At 40.0% G+C, this 17983-nt stretch overlaps 1 protein-coding gene across 2 annotated transcripts; it reads left to right on the top strand.

Annotated features, from left to right (window-relative positions):
* Positions 1-599: 599 nt before the first annotated feature.
* On the top strand, positions 600-17883 carry usp5 (ubiquitin specific peptidase 5 (isopeptidase T)). Of its 2 annotated transcripts, none has more exons than XM_061775621.1 (20): positions 600-889; positions 1383-1511; positions 1598-1664; positions 2642-2769; positions 3154-3299; positions 5063-5247; positions 5311-5405; positions 5516-5709; positions 6942-7013; positions 7108-7195; positions 7266-7391; positions 7471-7624; positions 8662-8824; positions 8896-8984; positions 9600-9785; positions 11849-11992; positions 12081-12220; positions 15443-15593; positions 15706-15790; positions 17294-17883. In XM_061775621.1, exons 1-20 carry the CDS (start codon positions 782-784, stop codon positions 17385-17387), a joined length of 2544 nt encoding a protein of 847 aa, XP_061631605.1. In that variant the 5' UTR covers positions 600-781; the 3' UTR covers positions 17388-17883. The 2 variants fall into 2 exon arrangements, with proteins under 2 accessions (XP_061631605.1, XP_061631606.1); XM_061775622.1 differs by having other exon boundaries at positions 604-889; positions 9600-9728.
* Positions 17884-17983: the final 100 nt, after the last annotated feature.

The raw sequence follows: 17983 nt of genomic DNA, 5'->3' as shown, positions 1-17983 counted from the left end.
AGCTGTGGTCTGGCACTACACGTATTATCGTAACTCTTCCTTTATACCCTCTCAGTTCATCAGTTTAATAATAACCACCAACATTTCGATATTCTAGTTATAATTAGGCTAAGTGCTGTAAAAGCGTTAAAATAACGCCTTTCCATTGCTAGTGGAGGCGTGTATTGTAAAAGTTACGGTGATTGTTTGTGCTCGAGCTGTTACCGTAACTATCACAAACTGGAATGAACTCTTGTTTCAGACTTCATTTATACAATATTGCAGTCACCACTAACATGTAGAGTTTTCATATATTTAGAGACGCGTGAATAACAAAATATGCGCCATACAGCTGGAAGACAATGCATTTCAATAAGAGGTGGAGGCATGTACTATAATAATTACGGTAACAGCTGTGTTCGGCACGGAACCGTAATTATCACACAATAAAATCAACTATTGTTTTAAACTCTCAGTTACACAGTTTAATAGTAATTATGACGATATTAAGTATTATAACAAATATAATGACCTATTAATAACAAAATATGTGCGGTAAAACTTTCAAACAACGCCTTTACATTCAAGGGGGACGCGTGTATTGTAAGATTTACGGTAAAATCTGCAAGCCAGTTGTGTTCACGGCCTTCCCACAATACAAGGCAGCGTCTCATGGTTCATTCAAGCCCAACACACAGCGTTTGACGGGCTAAAGCGACGTACACTCACTCCGAGCCGGTGGAATTACGGTGCCCGGTGGACCCACGCTTACTTACCGAACGTCGGCACCAGCCAGCTTGTCATGTCGGACGTCAGCGAAGTTTTGATGTCGGTTTTGTCCACAATTCGGGTACCGAAGCCCGGGGACCGCGTCCACAAAGATGAATGCGCCTTGTCATTTTCCTCCCCGGTGAGCAACAGCTCTCTCTTTCTTTTTCTAAGCATAGCGAACAGGACTGGACCGTACCACTCTACCTGTCATCTCTATTTGGTTTTATTACGGCGGAACGTTGAAACAATGTAACGCTCGGTTTACCTTAAATGCCCCATTAACTAGCCAGTGAACGTTAAGCTAAGCTAATGGAGCGCCGTAGCGAAATTGGGAAACTTAGCTGCCTTAGCATGTTAGCTTGCATCTCCGCTATCACCGGGAATTCTCTCAAACTAACTAACTTTAACGCTTTCTGTGCTGTATTTTCCACTTAGAAGCATTAACATGCAATTTTTACAGTTGTTTTTGTTTGTTTGTTTAGCTAGCTAGCATCGTGACAGGTTGACTGTAACCTGGAAAGTTAGCGACATTGCTGCCAACTTCTCAACGTCTTTTGGTGATGGAGGAAGAGAGGACAGGTAGAAATGTGGGTCAGAGTGTCTGGAAAAAATCTGTGGATTTTGTTTCCTAGGAAAGCGAAGGAGGCTTGTACGTGTGCATGAACAGCTTCCTGGGCTTTGGAAGCCAGTATGTGGACAGGCACCACGCTCGGGCTGGGCAGAGGGCTTACTTGCACATCACCAGGACTCGGAAGGCCAAGGTATTCATACATACATGCATACTTCCATGCCTGTTACTTTTTCTGTGGCACAATCGACCGTATGATCACCCAATTGTGTCTGGCAGAAAGAAGACGACAATAACTCTGGATCAGGACACCCGCCCAAGAAGAAGCCCACCAGATTGGCTATAGGTGAAACATGGAAGCATATTGACATGCATCACAGTGGTACTTTGAAGGTTGAGACTCCAATTGTGTTGACAAAAAAACAACATCCCATACATCAAACCATTTTGTATAGTGTTTGGCTTTGAGCCTATCCCAGCTGACTTTGGGTGTGAGATTAGGTACACCCTGGACTGGTTGCCAGTCAATCGCAGGACAGATCGAGACAAACAACAATTCCCAGTCACACCTATGGGCAATTTAGAGTCTTCAATGAGCCTAACATGCATGTTTTGGTAACATTGGAGAATTGCTGTTGTGCCCTGAACAAAAAGCATGGATGGATTGAAACCCACAGCATCTGCCTGTGCGGCAGACGTGCTAACCACATGCCCTACCGTGCCACCTGTCATATTCAATTTCATACTAGCCATCCATTTTCTGTATGAGTCCTCACTAAGGTCACGGGTGAGCAGGAGCCTATCCAATGAACAAGCATTTCACTACTGGTTATCCCTGTATAATTGCTTATGTGACAAACTTGAAACTGAAGATCAAATTAAAGTCCTTTGTTGGCAAAAGGTAGTTCAATACCGGCCCATCAAGCTATAGAAACAGGAAATGGAAATCGAACAATATAATACCAATAACAGCATTACACATCACATTGAAAACACATTTATCCACATGACTACTGGTGATCATCTCCAGCTATTGTGACACAGAAGCACATTCACTCACATTCTTCTCTTAACGCACTTCTTCTTTGGAAAACTGTCACAAAAAGGAAAAAGATAATGCAAAACACACACAATGAATCCCTTACTGGCTGACTGCTCACGCAATATGATATTACTCATTGTGACATTTTTAAGCCATATTTTCTCCCCAAATTTTGTTGGAACTCAAAATCTTACTATAAATACAAGTGTTTATATACAGTATTTTCTGCTTATATGTTAATCTCTGGAGTTGATCATTTGTCATATTTTCGGCCTGCCCAGGGATTGAAGGTGGTTTTGATGTGGAGCAAGAGCACTATGAGGAAGAATACAAGGTTGTCATCTTTCCTGACAAACAGGAAGTCACAACAGAGGACCTTGGAGCCATGCCTGATGTCGTTAAAGAGCGGGTGAGTTATTTTTAAGTGCTGTTAATGTTTTTTTTGTGTGTGTGTGTGTGTGTGTGTTGGGTTGGCATGCCCTGTCACTGACGCAGAACAAGTAAAAGTAGTCTTATGCTTTTTTTTTTTTTTTTTTTTGGGGCGGCAGGGCGCTGGAACGGATCAGTGGTAGATCAATTATTTTCAATGGGGATAACTGATTTGATAAATGAGTATAACGGACAACATGCGTATCCACTTTTTTGTGATTTATTATTTTTATGGGTGGTGTGCCGTAAGATTTTCTAATGCAAAATATGTGTGAATGAATTAAAATTTGTCAGTCAAGGTGCCACTGTATATTAATATTCTGTCATTAATTATCCAATCTGTTTTATTCCATGCCCTGCAAAGGTGTCCTTGTCCATGGCGGGCATCATTGCCGCCGACTCAGTGTGTCACACCTTGCAAGTACAACAGTGGGACGGGGAGGTGAGACAGGAGTCGCGATATGCGCCTGACCTCAAGCAGCTTGACAACGGCGTCAAGATCCCTCCCAGGTGAGCCTTGACGTAACCGTCATTACTGCCTGCCCATGTAGAGCATAACTTTCAATGTTGACCGTAATCATTTTCAGGATGGTACACCTCAGATTTGTTGTCAAAGCAATTGTTCCCATTTGAAATAATATAAATTTAATCTGTACGTTCACCAGTCAAATTGTTGCCATGATAAAACTTGGCTGTTATGGTGGTACGAAAAAGCAAAATATTTTTGGAGGTGGTACTTGGTGAAAATGTTCGAGAATCACTGGAATAATGTGTCATTAATGTAATTATAATTAACAAACTAATTCATCCATCCATCCATTTTCTATACCGCTTTATCCTCACAAGGGTCGCGGGCGTGCTGGCGCCTATCCCAGCTATCTTCGGGCGACAGGCGGGATTCACCCTGAACTGGTCGCCAGCCAATCGCAGTAACAAACTAATTGTTTAATTAAATATAAAAAGTATCCATCATCCATATTCCGAATAGCTTATCCTCTTTATTACTCTTTTATTAGTTTAATTATATTTATTTTACATTTGTATCACTTTTATTTTACGTAATCAATTGTCAATCATTAAACTTTATTTTAATGATGATGTAATTTAGATCCTGGGGAGTGGGTGGCATCCCCCTGGCTGGGTTCCCCCCCCCCCATATCCACAAATAAGAACATGATTTCACTGTTGTAACGTTACTTGTGGTCAAATATCTAAACTGTCTAACTCAGGGGTGTCAAACTCATTTTAGTTTGCGGGCCACATCCAGACCAATTTGATCTCAAGTGGGCCAGACCAGTATATCCGTGGCCTTATAACCTATGAATAACAACACTTCAACTTTTTTCTACCATTTCTTAGAGTGCACATAATTACAACTACATTTGGGAAAATATTCACATTTATTGATTATTATCTTGTTGCCAATCTTGTTTCGAATCAAATGAGCAATCTCAAATGTCAAAACAAAAATTTGTGCAATTTCAACAATATTACACAGTGTTTTCATTTATAGTTGGAACTTAGAGATCACAGTAGATCTATAAACTGTATGTACCTGGCTTGCGACCAGTTCAGCGTGTACCCCGCCTCTAGCCAAAAGTCAGCTGGCATAGGCTCCAGCACACCCCTGACCCTAATGAGGATAACAGTCCAGAAGATTAATGAATAAAATCATTTTAGTAATAAAAAAATAATAATAAAGCCGAACGGTCTCGATGTCATTACCAGATAACTAGCAACCCTTTACTGCTCAGTGACTTTTTTTTTTTTTTTTCTGTCAATGTCTTTATGTCTCAAAAGTGTTCTCTGTCAATTGACTGTCTGTCGTACTAGACCGGCTCCAACTACCGGAGACAAATTCCTTGTGTGTTTTTTGGACATACTTGGCAAATAAAGATGATTCTGATTTTGAATAAATGTAACAAATCAGGACTCTTGATAATGTAAATGCTCAGTGCGCTGTCATAAACGACAGAATGTGCCATCTCTAGTCTGATGCCCTGCCTGTACTTTGCCCATGCCTATTTTAGAGAGATTTTTATCCAAATTGTTTGACATTTATGGTATTTGCAGCATTATGGGCTAGTGCTAGTGAGGTCCAGCGCTATAGAAAATGAATGGAATTTTGACTTTCCACTGTGTAATCAATAATTCTTTCTCATTTCGTTTAATTGCATCTTTCTGACTCCAATTGTAAGATTTTTGTAGACATGGCCTTTTAGCTGTGCTTGAGTACAGTTCTCTGTCATCATGTGGGTCCCTCCATGCTATAGTGGCTGGCGGTGTGAAGTGTGCGGTCTCCAGGAAAATCTCTGGATGAACCTGACGGACGGCAAGGTGCTTTGCGGTCGCAAGTACTTTGACGGCTCGGGCGGCAACAACCACGCCCTGCTCTACTTCCAGGAGACTGGATACCCGCTGGCGGTCAAACTTGGAACCATCACCCCCGACGGAGCAGGTAAAATTATGCAGTTCAAAAGAATTAATTCGGGAAATGTGGCTTTACTGAATTATTTTGCAGATGTTTATTCTTACGATGAGGATGACATGGTGCTAGACTCCAAGTTACCAGAGCACCTTTCTCACTTTGGCATCGACATGATGACTATGGAGAAAGTAAGTACAGTACACATACTGTAAGTGCAACGTTATCAGTGTTCTTTGAATGTTCATCTTAGTCTGTTGTTGCTCAATCTGAGCTTTCTCACGTACCTGTGCCTTCGCAGACTGAGCGGACCATGACAGAGCTGGAGATTGCCGTGAACCAGCGCGTCGGGGAGTGGGAGGTCATCCAAGAGTCCGGGACCACCCTGCGTCCGCTGTTTGGCCCCAGCCTGACTGGCATGAAGAACCTGGGCAACAGCTGCTACCTCAACTCTGTCATGCAAGTGCTCTTCACCGTTCCAGACTTCCAGAGCAAGTTAGTATCCATCCTTTTCCTTTTTGTGTTTATTGTCTTGGTTAATTTATAATTGCCGCTGTGCAGCAGCAGAGACTTTTTTTTTTTTTTTTTGGAAAGCCAATAAAAAAAAAAAAAATCTCAAAATACCATCGGTTCTATATCCTGTTTAAATTCTATCTATGTTTATGTTCAATGTAAAATTCTAAACAGCTGCATGTACTTGACATTTAGTGGTAGTCAAGTAACTTGATTACTAAAAAGATCAAGCTATAGAATGTTTTCACAATAATATATAAAAATAAAATGGCTTTGTGGCTAATTTGAAGTGCTACCAATGCAGTTGATGGCCTGCATATTATATTTCATGAAGCATTGTCCACGCCTCAATTAATCACCTGGTGTATTGTCCACTTAAAGACCTCAAGAGGCTTGCTCCAGAAAAACAAAACAACCTGTGATGATACTTAGCTTCTGTAATTATCTTTACTGTACCTTTCCTGGTAGATGTAACCAAATTAATAGTGATTTAAAAAATGTTTTGACAGTATTTCTTTAAATTTCACTTGTGTGTTGCGCTACAAATATTTAGAGTATTTTGCTAATTATCACTTTGGTTAATCGAGTAATCGTTTTAAAACTGATTTTGCTATATTAACCAACAATACCCATACAAAATGTGCACATGATGCAGGTATTATTTTTGTCCGCTTGAGGTCGCCATCCTCACATTCTACTCTGTAGATTCCGTGCCTTTGAATGTGTGTGGCTTAAAAAGGCGGGGCCTGGTGAGAGACGTGTCAGTCAGAAAAAGAGAGTGTAGTTGCCTGTTGTTTTGAGTTTGAGTAATTTGAGGTATTCGTTGAATTGTTTCAGCCCTACTTGAGTGTCACTATTTGTTACAAAATTATAAAATTATCATTCGATTGGAGAAAAGTTAGTAGTAGTTATCCTCAAATAAACCACTTGCTCCAAATAAATGCCTGGTACTAAGTAGAAATTTCAAAGCAGTAGCGTGAAAAACTGTTACCAACCATTATTAGCAATTGGGTTACTTACTCTATTACTTGTATGGTGCATGTACCGGTACATAATATATATTAACAGCATGTTTTTTTTTTGTATACATTGTGTCAGTGTAAATCTTATTTTAACAGTACATTTGAGATGATTATGTATAATTTTAGTCAGTGTTAATAGTTATGAATGTAATAGTAATGATATAATATAACTCCTTCTGTGTTGCATACCAGGTATGTGTCTAACATCGACAAAATTATTGACGAGGCCCCAAGTGACCCCACTCAAGACTTCAAAACCCAAGTGTAAGTGTCTCTTCTGAGTATCTGTGTGATACCCGATTCAGCTTGTCAGTGTCGCTGTCTGTGCGGTGATGTTGTAATTGGTCGTCTCCCACAGAGCCAAACTGGGCTACGGCCTGTTGTCGGGTGAATATTCCAAACCAGCACCGGATCCTGTGGATGAAAATAGTGCATCTGAGGCCAAGGTAAGGGGCGTGGGGGCGGGGGGTAGTTTGGCGTCTTTTTGATCATGCATTTTCAATTATTTATTCACAGGATTACCAAATCGGCATAGCACCAAGAATGTTCAAAGCACTTGTTGGGCGGGGCCACCCGGAGTTCTCTACCAATCGACAGCAGGATGCTCAGGAATTTCTATTGCACTTCATAAACATGGTGGAGGTAATGTTGAACACACACCGCTACTTCTCCAGCTTAGTCATCTGCCTCCCCCTATCTTATTACTTCTTTTCATCTGCAGAGAAACTGTCGCTCGGGGCCCAACCCTTCTGAAGCCTTCAGGTTCTTGGTGGAGGAGAGGATTGTGTGTCAGCAGTCCCAGAAGGCCAAGTACACACAGCGAGTGGATTACATCATCCAGCTGCCCGTGCCCATGGACCAGGCCATCAACAAAGGTGAGTGGGCTGATGGGAATATGATCTTTTTATCAAATGTACTTGTTTCTTGTTTGTGTTTCATGTGATTTTCAATGTATGTATTTGTACATGCAGGTGGCACGTTTTATTTTCCTTTCTTGTTTTGGTTGTTTAATGTTTGTCTCCCTGTGGCATCTTATGTCATGTTTTTGTTTCTTTTAATTTTTAGATGAATTTTTGTAGATATGCTTTTTTCATGTGGTTCTATCATTGATTTTGTAAATTCTTACTTCAATTGAGTATTTAACGTTAGCATAATTTAATAAACTCAAAATCAAGGAGACAGATTAAATTGGGTGATTAATGAAGTTAATCGACGAATTCAAGTTTGTCAGTATGATTTTTTTATTTATTTAAAAAAAAAAAAATTTTTTTTTAAGTCTGCTCCACTAGATGTATAGCCATAAAAATAGCTACGGTGTTGGGATACTTTTATTCAAATAAAAAGTAATATAATGGACACAATTTGGATAGTTTTTTCCCCCTAATGAATTGCTGAGATATTGGATCGAGACTTTGTATTGGCAGATACTCCAAATGTGTTTATTGACATGGTGGAATTTTTATTTTTTTTTACCTTAACTTTATTTTTTAGAAAGGTATGTGCGTCAAAGCAACAAATATTTCATGGGCGTCCCCTTGCCTTACCTGTGCATCTCTACATGAGAAAAGCGGGTGACAGAGCTGGTTGTTGTTATGTTTTGACAAAAGGAACATTTCTTAGAGGAAACACTTATTTTCACAGTGTAAATAAAATAAGTACTATTTCTATTATTTCTCTTGTTGATACAAGTTAATATTTTGGAAAAATGTTTTAACGCTTGTTTTGTATCAGGAGAAATAAAACAAATCCGAGAGAATAGAAAATATGAATAACGTGATTAATATTGGAAGTCGTATCTTTGCAAAAAAAATTCTGAGATTTTATTTTGAGGCCATATCGCCCAATATTAAGTATTTTTGTCAAGTCAGTTTTCAGGGTGAGAGAGTATTATTTTATAACTTCCGCCCAACAGATGAACTGCAGGAGGCGGAGCGCCAACGTGAGAACGGTGACTCGACAGTCACGCCCGTGCGAGCACAAATTCCCTTTGCGGTTTGCATGGCGGCCCTCAGTGAACCTGAACTCCTTACGGACTTCTGGAGCTCAGCTGTGCAGACCAAGACTACTGCCACCAAGTATGCGCATACTGATAACATTAGCATTCAGAATGATTGTTTTTATCAATCTGATTTGTTTCTTCCATCAGAACAACCCGCTTTGCCTCATTCCCTGACCACCTGGTTATCCAGATCAAGAAGTTCACATTTGGCCTTGACTGGGTCCCCAAGAAACTGGGTGAGCAAAGCTATCACTTGTTTGGGAAGGATACTTTCTCCTCCTTTTGCTAAAATTGACTTGTATATGTGTGCAAAAAATTGTATGGGGAGTAGGGAGCGTTACTTTACAAATGTATTTCAATATAATTACTATTTAAAAAAAATAATAAAATAAAATTATTCAGTATTATAATCAGAGATGGGTACTAACGCACTACGTTTAGTCCGTTACATGTACTCAAGTAACATTTTGGATGAATTGTAATTGTCACAATAAATCCACAATAAAAGGCCAAGCTAGCAGCTCATTTTGCTGAGTCTCTTGAGTCGTGGTGGTGTGCGCACTATCTCTATCCATCTCTCTTGTTTTAAATGTAAAAAAAGTGTATATGTTATCATAAAAAACCATTGAAATTGTAATCGTTTGAAATCCTCCCAATTTTTAGTAACTGTACCTGTAATCTGATTACCGTTACTTGTATTCTGTTACACTCCAAGCCTGTTATTATATCAGCTAAAATACTTTCAGTGTAGTATATAAAAAGTTAAGGGGTCTGAAATGTGTCTCCTGTGATAAACGGGGGTTCACTGTAACGTGGCCTTTGAAGGAATTTCACTGATGTTTTCTGTGCAGATGTGAGCATTGACGTCCCCGACACTCTGGATCTAAGTGCACTTCGTGCGTCAGGGCAGCAGCCAGGAGAGGAGCTCTTACCAGAGGTGGCTCCGCCCCCACTCATGACCCCTGATGTGGAGGTCAAAGGTATCCTGGGCTCCCACGGCAACGAGGAGGACGACTCTCTCTACTCCCCACTGCTGTGTCAGTCTGTCTGTCATTTCTGCTCCTTTCCTCCCTCTCATAAGCATCCACTCGTCTTTTCCTCCTTTTCTTGCTTTTCTGCCTTTGACGTCCTCATGTTGCCTTAGTTATTCACTTTTACATCATTTGTTTTATGATTCATCATATTTCCTCAAATAGTGGCCTTCCTTCTACAGCAATGGTAGCCATGTTATTCATTCCATTTTCTGTAGAGCATGTCCTCATTATATATTTATATATTGTGGTTCCTTGACTTTCAAGTTTAATTCATTACGTGACCATGCTCATAACGCTCCTATCGCAAATAGTTTTTCCCCATCGAATTGAATGGAAATGCCAGTAATCCATTCGAGCCTCCCCCCAAACATTTACGTTTTTATTAGGGGAAAAAAATGCACTCAATATTATTGTACTTTATAAAATAATTCAGTAATGACATAATTACATAGTATGTAAACAAACACTTATTGCCACATTTTGTGCTTCAATTCAATGGACATTGAGCTGCTCCTTCTAATGTGTGCACCATGGCCACCAGAGGGCAGTAAAACACATACTGCTATTAGACGGTCACAGCTTCCCAGTAAAAGACAGTAATATAAGTCGTTCGTCTGAGCATGCACGCAGGATAAAGGCGGTTAATGTAAGAAACCCATCTAGAGGCTTGATGATGATATGGGAAAGGCTGGAGGAAACCTATGGCTTACCTGAAGCCATTCAACACACACTTCTCAGAGCGAGAGAATTTTGTGAGGCTTTCATACAAAGACCCACATAAACTCACTCAGCTTGCAGACCTGTTGATGGAGGTGGAAACTGCAAAGTTGGATGGATTCCTGATTGGACTTTCATACCCATTTACATCCCGAGGAGTCTGCCCAATCATGAGAAGCTCCCATTCGGCACACAGCAAAAGTGGGAATCAGTTGGCGAAGTTACTTCCTTAGTATAAGTTGCAACACAATGTTCCTTTCCCCCCTTTCAGTGTGTTTGTGGACTTCATCCGAACTGAGGCTAGAATACAAACAGACCCCAGCTTGTGGGCCAGTGGGTTCGTGATCAAATCAGTGGATGAGATTTGTCTCCCACTTCCAACACTTTTTGAATGTAACTGTTCTGAGATCCCGACTTGAAATGTTGCTCTTCATCATAGCAATCTGAAATGCATCACCGGAGAGATTCCTCCCTTTGTTTCAGAGGCCAAAATCCTTCTACTATTGGGAAGCGAGATTTGGAGAGTGCATAAAGTGTGTGATCAGGTTAATGATCCCCATGATGCACCTTTGCTCTAAAAGTTGACTTATGGTGGGTCATTGTTGGTTAAGTGAGTCTTGGAGGAACACGCAGATCATCTCAGGTGAATGCCTACAAGACCTCTGTCTTGGAAACAGTCCGGACTACTTACTTGGTCCAAGTAAAGGAGAAGCTCCTCATTAAGAACCTCACCACACGTCACACATTTCATTCTGGGACAGTCAATCTTCCATCAGTCACCCAATGACCACCAACTTGCACCACTTATGGAAGATTTGAGTTTCCTTCAGTTAATGGAAGACGAGTGCTATCAGGATAGTTCTACCAGCTGGGTTGCGCCTTTGCCTTTCTGTTACCCTTGACAACGGCTACCCAGTAACAGAGACTATGCTTACCGTCGCCTCTCTCCACTTCGCCGAATTATAGAAAAGCGGGCAACGATGAAGGCACAGTACTTTGAGTTTCACAACTGTTTTAAAAATCAAATGTTGCCCTTGAGCACAAATGTTTGCCGACCCTTGCAGTAGACTTTCTTATATGATTGCTCAGCGATTTTGCGCCCATATTTATGTTAGTTTTTTGCTGCTTTAGCTACATTTCTCCGCTAAAGTCCCAATAGTGTAATATAATTGTAAAATTGATTAATATTGTCCTAAAAATGCCCCTTTCTGAAGTTGAGTGAATAATCATTTTTGCCCACCAAATGAGGAAATATGCTGTAACACTTTCATTTGATTCATTTTTTTATCCAATTTTGCTCTCTGAACAGTGAATTTGTCCAAGTAATTCAGCCTTTTAACAATCTTCAGCTCCGGTCCTCGACGACTGCACCGTTTCGCAGCTGTGTGACATGGGCTTCCCCTTGGAAGCGTGCAGGAAAGCCGTGTACTACACTGGGAACACTGGCATCGACTCTGCCATGAACTGGGTGATGGGCCACATGGATGATTCAGGTGTGCTGAACAGTCAGTGGATTTCAGTCCCGTTTGAGCGCTTGCTTCTCTCAAGCCATGTTGTGTTATCCTTTTTGGTTGGTCGCAGACTTCTCCACCCCCTTGGTATTGCCCGGCTGCAGTGGCGGGACCACGCCGACGATGGAGAGCGTCTCCGAGGAACACCTGGCAACCATAGTCTCTATGGGCTTCAGCCGAGAACAAGCCACCAAAGCACTTCGAGCAACGGTTAGAGGCTCGGTCGATCCATTCACACACTAATACGTTTATAGACAACATTGGGTGTACCCACACAAGCTTATGAATGTTGCATAGTTTCAAGAAATAACCTAAAATAGTGTTCTCCAGCTATGTCATGTTTTTTAAGCAATCATTTCAGGGCTCAAAATTATTTATTCTTTTTTCCTTTGAGGAGAAGTTTTGCTCATCAGTTCTTCATTTGAGGAGCAAGTTTCTAAATTTGAGAAGCAATTTTTTTGCATGTTAATCGCAGAGACCCGAAGACAATATAACGCGGGGTTGAATGTGGAGGAGGCGCTATCGAATATTTTAGTATTTGATTAGCCTACTGAAAATTCTATCGAATCGAATATTTGGATAAGCTATATTTTTCCAAGGTTTAAGAGCTATAATGACTACAAAACAGAAAATAAGACCCTTTACTTAACGAATGAACAATTGTTTTCTTTTTTTTTATATACACTGGTGTGAAAAAGTGTTTGCCCCCTTCTTGGGTTCCCATTTTTCTGCATGTTTGTCACACTTAAATGTTTCCCATCATCAAACAAATTTAAATATTAGTCAAAGACAATACAACTAAACACAAAATGCAATTTTTAAATGTTTTTTATTAAGGGAGAAAAAAATACAAACCTACATGGCCTAATATTGACTATTTAAATTTGTTTGATGGGAAACATTTAAGTATGACAAACATGCAAAAAAAAAAAAAATTATATATATACAAAATCAGGAAGGGGGGAAACACTTTTTCACACCACTGTAATCAACAGTTTTATTTCTTAAATTCACATTGTTCATAAATAATAAGGCATTAAAAAAGACAACATCCTTTGTACAACATGACTTAAGCAGCTAGCATTTTAGTATACGACATAATACAGTATATTCATGGCTGGGCTTTTATGATTTTAGAACAACTGACAAGGAATAAGACATTCTTTATGCTACTAGAAGTTTTGGAAGTCTTTAATTTGTTCAAATTAAAATAAAGAAACCACCAAAACCTTTCACTGTGTAGGTACATGATTCATTTTAGTCTTATTTCTTTGACTCAAAAGTGTAACCACTTACAGATCAGATGGTAGTTTTCTGGGCATATGTCACAGTGACTACACTGAGCAAACTTACATCTTGAATGAAGTAACGTACTGTTTGCTTATCCTGTACTTGTGAAGTTGTCACCTTCGTAACAAACAAGCCATCGTTTACGCACGTAAATATGACACCTTCCTAGCTGAGCTCATATGCGACGACAATCTTGTTTTGAACTACAGTATTTGCAACTTGTTTTATCAAGTGGTTGTTCGATGTGCACCTGTCACACGGCTGATTAAATGTAGTGCACAGGTATACACACCCAGTCGGAATCGATCACTTCACATGTAAATAGTTGACCAGAGATTTTCAATCGGAATGGCAAAAAGGCATCTATAGAAACCCGGCAAAAGAGCTACATTACCTTGTTTCATGTCAAACGCAGCTCACATACTGGGCGTCTTTGGCGGAGATGAAGGTTTTTACAGCGCTTGCACGTCTCAGGTGCTCACCTTGCATTTCAGTATGCAATGCGTCTACACTTTTTCCATTTTCTATCGTTTGCTCTCATATTTTTTTTAAAATGAATTCAGCTTCATGCACGACAGCTACCGAGCTTCGCTTCACTTCCGCCTTTTCAGTGACAACATAATCGCGTTGTTGTTACACGTCTTGCTCCAATATTACTTACTGGCTCCAGGACACACGTCGCTGTACTATGACTGGCTGCTGTGAAGTTTTTTTGGGACAGTCTCCGTGGTTTAATTGGCTATATGCGGAACGTCACGTGACCAATGCGGAAAAACAACAATCGCAACAATCTGAATGTATGAGGCACAAAATGAAAATTTTGACCCACTTAATTTTTGCCTTGCAATTTTATTTATGTATTTATTTATTTAAATTTTTTTAATTTTTTTTTACACTATTCTCACTGTAAACTAAACGGGGGTACACTGCATTATATGCTTCAGTACATTTCCACACCACTGCCAGTGCAGTCATAAAAAATACAAAATATAAATAATAATGGTGATGATAATAAGAATAAATAATGAATAACATAAACAATACCGACCTGATGGTGTCAATCAAAATGGAGCTACTTACTACCTTTGTAAAGGCAAATTTTTTATTTTATTTTTTGTAGTAGATTACATTACGCGGCACTGTGGACGACTGGTTAGAGCGTCTGCCTCACCGTTCTGAGGACACGGGTTCAATCCCTGGCCCCGCCTGTGTGGAGTTTGCATGTTCTCCCCGTGCCTGCGTGGGTTTTCTCCGGGCACTCCGGTTTCCTCCCACATCCCAAAAACATGCATTAATTGGAGACTCTAAATTGCCCATAGGTGTGACTGTGAGTGCGACTGGTTGTTTGTTTGTATGTGCCCTGCGATTGGCTGGCAACCAGTTCAGGGTGTACCCCGCCACCTGCCCGATGACAGCTGGGATAGGCTCCAGCACGCCCGCGACCCTAGTGAGGAGAAGCGGCTCAGAAAATGGATGGATTACATTACATTGTGATGGTGCACTTAATACTGTGACTGATCTGACTGTGATGAATTGGATTTTTAACCTACCTACCACATTATGTTTTGTGTGCACAACGCAGGTGACAGCAAAGGTTTATTATAATGTGGCGGTAAATCTAAAATTGTTTATTTTATTTCAGTCGTTCAGTTCAAAAGGTGAAACATACATTTTACAGAGATCCCAAACCTCTGCTATTTAGCTGAATTCCGCTGTTTATGATTTATTTATTTTTTATAATTTTTTTTTATCTGTACAAACAAGCAGAGCGGATCGGTGAGACTGCTTGAGACACTCTGTGTCCTCAGTCCTGCCTCCACCACTTGCAGGCCCCTGCCCCCCCATTTATGAATATAATGTATATGTACAAATGCAATAGTGTGTATGTGTGCGTTGATGCATATCTGTATATAGCATTTATGTTTTGTTCCTTTTGTTCTATTTCCATGCATGAAAAGTGCTATCAATAAAGTTTTGATTAACGTATAAATAGCATCACTAGGACTTAAGAAATATAAACAAAAATTTATCCCAATGTATTTTTTTTTCCTAACAACTTGTTTCAAAAAAATATGACAGGACAGCAAAATATGAAAGTAACCTAATGTCAAATTTACCATGCATTCACTTGTTGTCCTTTAGAGCAATACTCTGGAGCGAGCCGTGGACTGGATTTTCTCACACCTGGATGACCTGGAGTCCATGGAGGTGTCAGAAGGAGGCCGCTCGGCTGCCGAGAGCGAGGCCGCTCGGGAGCCTCCTCCCGGGCCTTGCGTCAGAGACGGACCAGGCAGTGAGTCCCCATTGGGAGGGTCAGGGAGAACGAGGGCGCTCTAGTCGAGGAACATGAGAGCCCCTTGTGGAAGTGTTGTCTCAGGGTTACATGTTCTCTGTGATCTGTCCAGAATATGAACTGTTTGCCTTCATCAGCCACATGGGCACGAGCACAATGTGTGGCCACTACGTCTGTCACATCAAGAAGGATCAGCAGTAAGTGTACTTGTGTTATCTCACTCACTTATCTTGGCGTCTCTTTCATGGTTCACATTCTAGCACCCAGATGGACAGTGAACACCCACATATTCGCAATTCAGTATTTGCACATTTGCACATTTTATTTTTGCAACCTCACTGAATAACGCTCAGGCCAAAGCAACAAATGTCATCCACAAAAGGTCCATGTACCTGTATGCTCTTTGTCCTCTTTAATAACACAATTTGGCGCACTCAGAGAACGACTAGGGCGCATTAGTAGAGCAATTGTGTGTTACAAGTCATGGTTTTTCTACTCGGAGTGCCACTTTTTACTTACTAGTACACAATTAAACCTTACTATTGAGCTGCACTAGTAACAGTACTAGGCCCAACTAGTAAACAGTTGTCACGCACAAGTAACCTCCTGAACCCTACTAGTAGCACCAAAATGACCACTAGTAGTTTTGCCAAAGTTGTCCTAATAGTGTGTAGAAAGGTCAGGAGGGGAAAAAAAAGGTTACCTGTAAGACACAGTCATTCTACTAGTGCGCTAAATTGTCTTACTCGTGAGGACAAATAGTGTACTAGTACATGGACCTTAAGCTGCATATCAAGGATACTGAATAAATACTCAAAAATGGCTTTCCATACCATTTCAAAGTTCATTTTCTGTGTTTTATTCCTTCTCAGTACCTGCAGAAGGCGCTGTTTCTCCATGTTAAAAACTATAGCAACGTTAATAAGGTCACTCTAAAGACCTGAACCATATCGACTGACTCATTCTAAAATGTTATTTTATTAAAGTCTACCTTTTTTTTCTTTTTTAAAATATTATTACATTTTATAGAAAGAACCTCCAAAGATGTGCGAGTCATCTTCAATGACCAGAAATTGAGGGTCTTCGTCAAAGACCACAACTTTAACATTTACATTTTTTGTTAATTAGTTAGTTAGTTTGTCAATAGAGCCCCCCATCTCCCCATTGTCATGTGTGTTTTATGTGTGCCTAAAATCCAAGGACAATGCATTTATTTTATTCTATTAAAAAATATTGTTTATTTCGTATTTTATTTTTATTGTATTTCATTGAGAGAGTTTTAAACCAACCTTCCATTTTCCCATTGTCTTTCTCATGAGGCTCATCTTTCAAAAAAACACATATTTCTATTATTTTAATATTCTAGTATTTTATAAATATTAGTCTTTAGTATATATTTATTCTTTTATAAAAAAGAACATCCCATTTTCCAATTGTCTGTTTTTCACAGAAGGAGGGCCATCTGAAGTTATTTTATTTAAAAAATGGCATGAGGGTCATCTAAGACCACAAATACATTTTTTAATAGTATTTTATAAATGTGTATTTTTTATTTGTTTTATCATTTATTTATTTAATAAAAAGCACCTCCCATTTTCCAATTACAATGTATGTATTGCAGGGGAGTCAAATTCAAAGATTATTACGTTTTTGTCAAGAAGCCACACTCCTATTTTGACGCGTGTGTGTGTGTGTGACAGGTGGGTCATCTTCAATGACCAGAAGGTGTGCGCCTCCGAGAAACCCCCCAAGGACCTGGGGTACCTCTACTTCTACCGGCGGATGCCTGAATGAGACTGAGGGGGCTCCTGTAGCACTTTTTTGGGGGGGTGAAAGTGGCGAGTGTGGATGCTAACACACACACACACACACACAGCTTTTATTGCCGCACACACTTCCCTACAAGCTCTTTGAAAGAAAGACCCTGACCCATGTCATAATTGTAAATACTCTTTCTTGACCTGCTCACTATTTGGCTGAGTTTTTTTTTCTTTTTTCTTTCGTCCATGTTTTCAAAAGTAAATCCTTCATGAAACAAACTCTCACATAAGGCCTCACTTAGCCTCTAATATTCCATATCTTCTGTTGGTTTACATTGCATGACTTCCCCCTTGAAAAGTACAGCACACTTCCTTCCAACCCTGCCCTCTCCTTCTCACAATTGGACATCACTTTAGCCAAGTCAGCCTCCAAGTTATTCATTCATTCAGAGGGAGAAAGTGTTGAGCTCATGTCCGCTCCAGTGAGTGCTGTGAAAGAAAATAAAAACACCAAATCAACCTTGAGCCTATATCATTGTTTTTGTGTTTTATTCCATTTATATATTTTAGCCTCCCAGTCCTATGAAGTAATATGTGAATGTGGTGGAGACATTTATCACACTTAAGATT

This window comes from Phyllopteryx taeniolatus, chromosome 6 (genome assembly GCF_024500385.1).
Source record: "Phyllopteryx taeniolatus isolate TA_2022b chromosome 6, UOR_Ptae_1.2, whole genome shotgun sequence".
NCBI classification, from domain to species: domain Eukaryota; kingdom Metazoa; phylum Chordata; class Actinopteri; order Syngnathiformes; family Syngnathidae; genus Phyllopteryx; species Phyllopteryx taeniolatus.
Note: the sequence above shows the minus strand (reverse complement) of the source record. Positions and strands in the feature narration are given on the sequence as shown.

Bases quoted from the DNA above. Each gene is read 5' to 3' on its own strand.
- usp5 (XM_061775621.1), top strand. From the start codon at position 782: ATGTCGGACGTCAGCGAAGTTTTGATGTCGGTTTTGTCCACAATTCGG. The intron at 1,512-1,597 runs GTATTCATACAT...TGTGTCTGGCAG, and splicing joins CCAGGACTCGGAAGGCCAAG to AAAGAAGACGACAATAACTC. The intron at 12,221-15,442 runs GTTAGAGGCTCG...GTTGTCCTTTAG, and splicing joins CCAAAGCACTTCGAGCAACG to AGCAATACTCTGGAGCGAGC.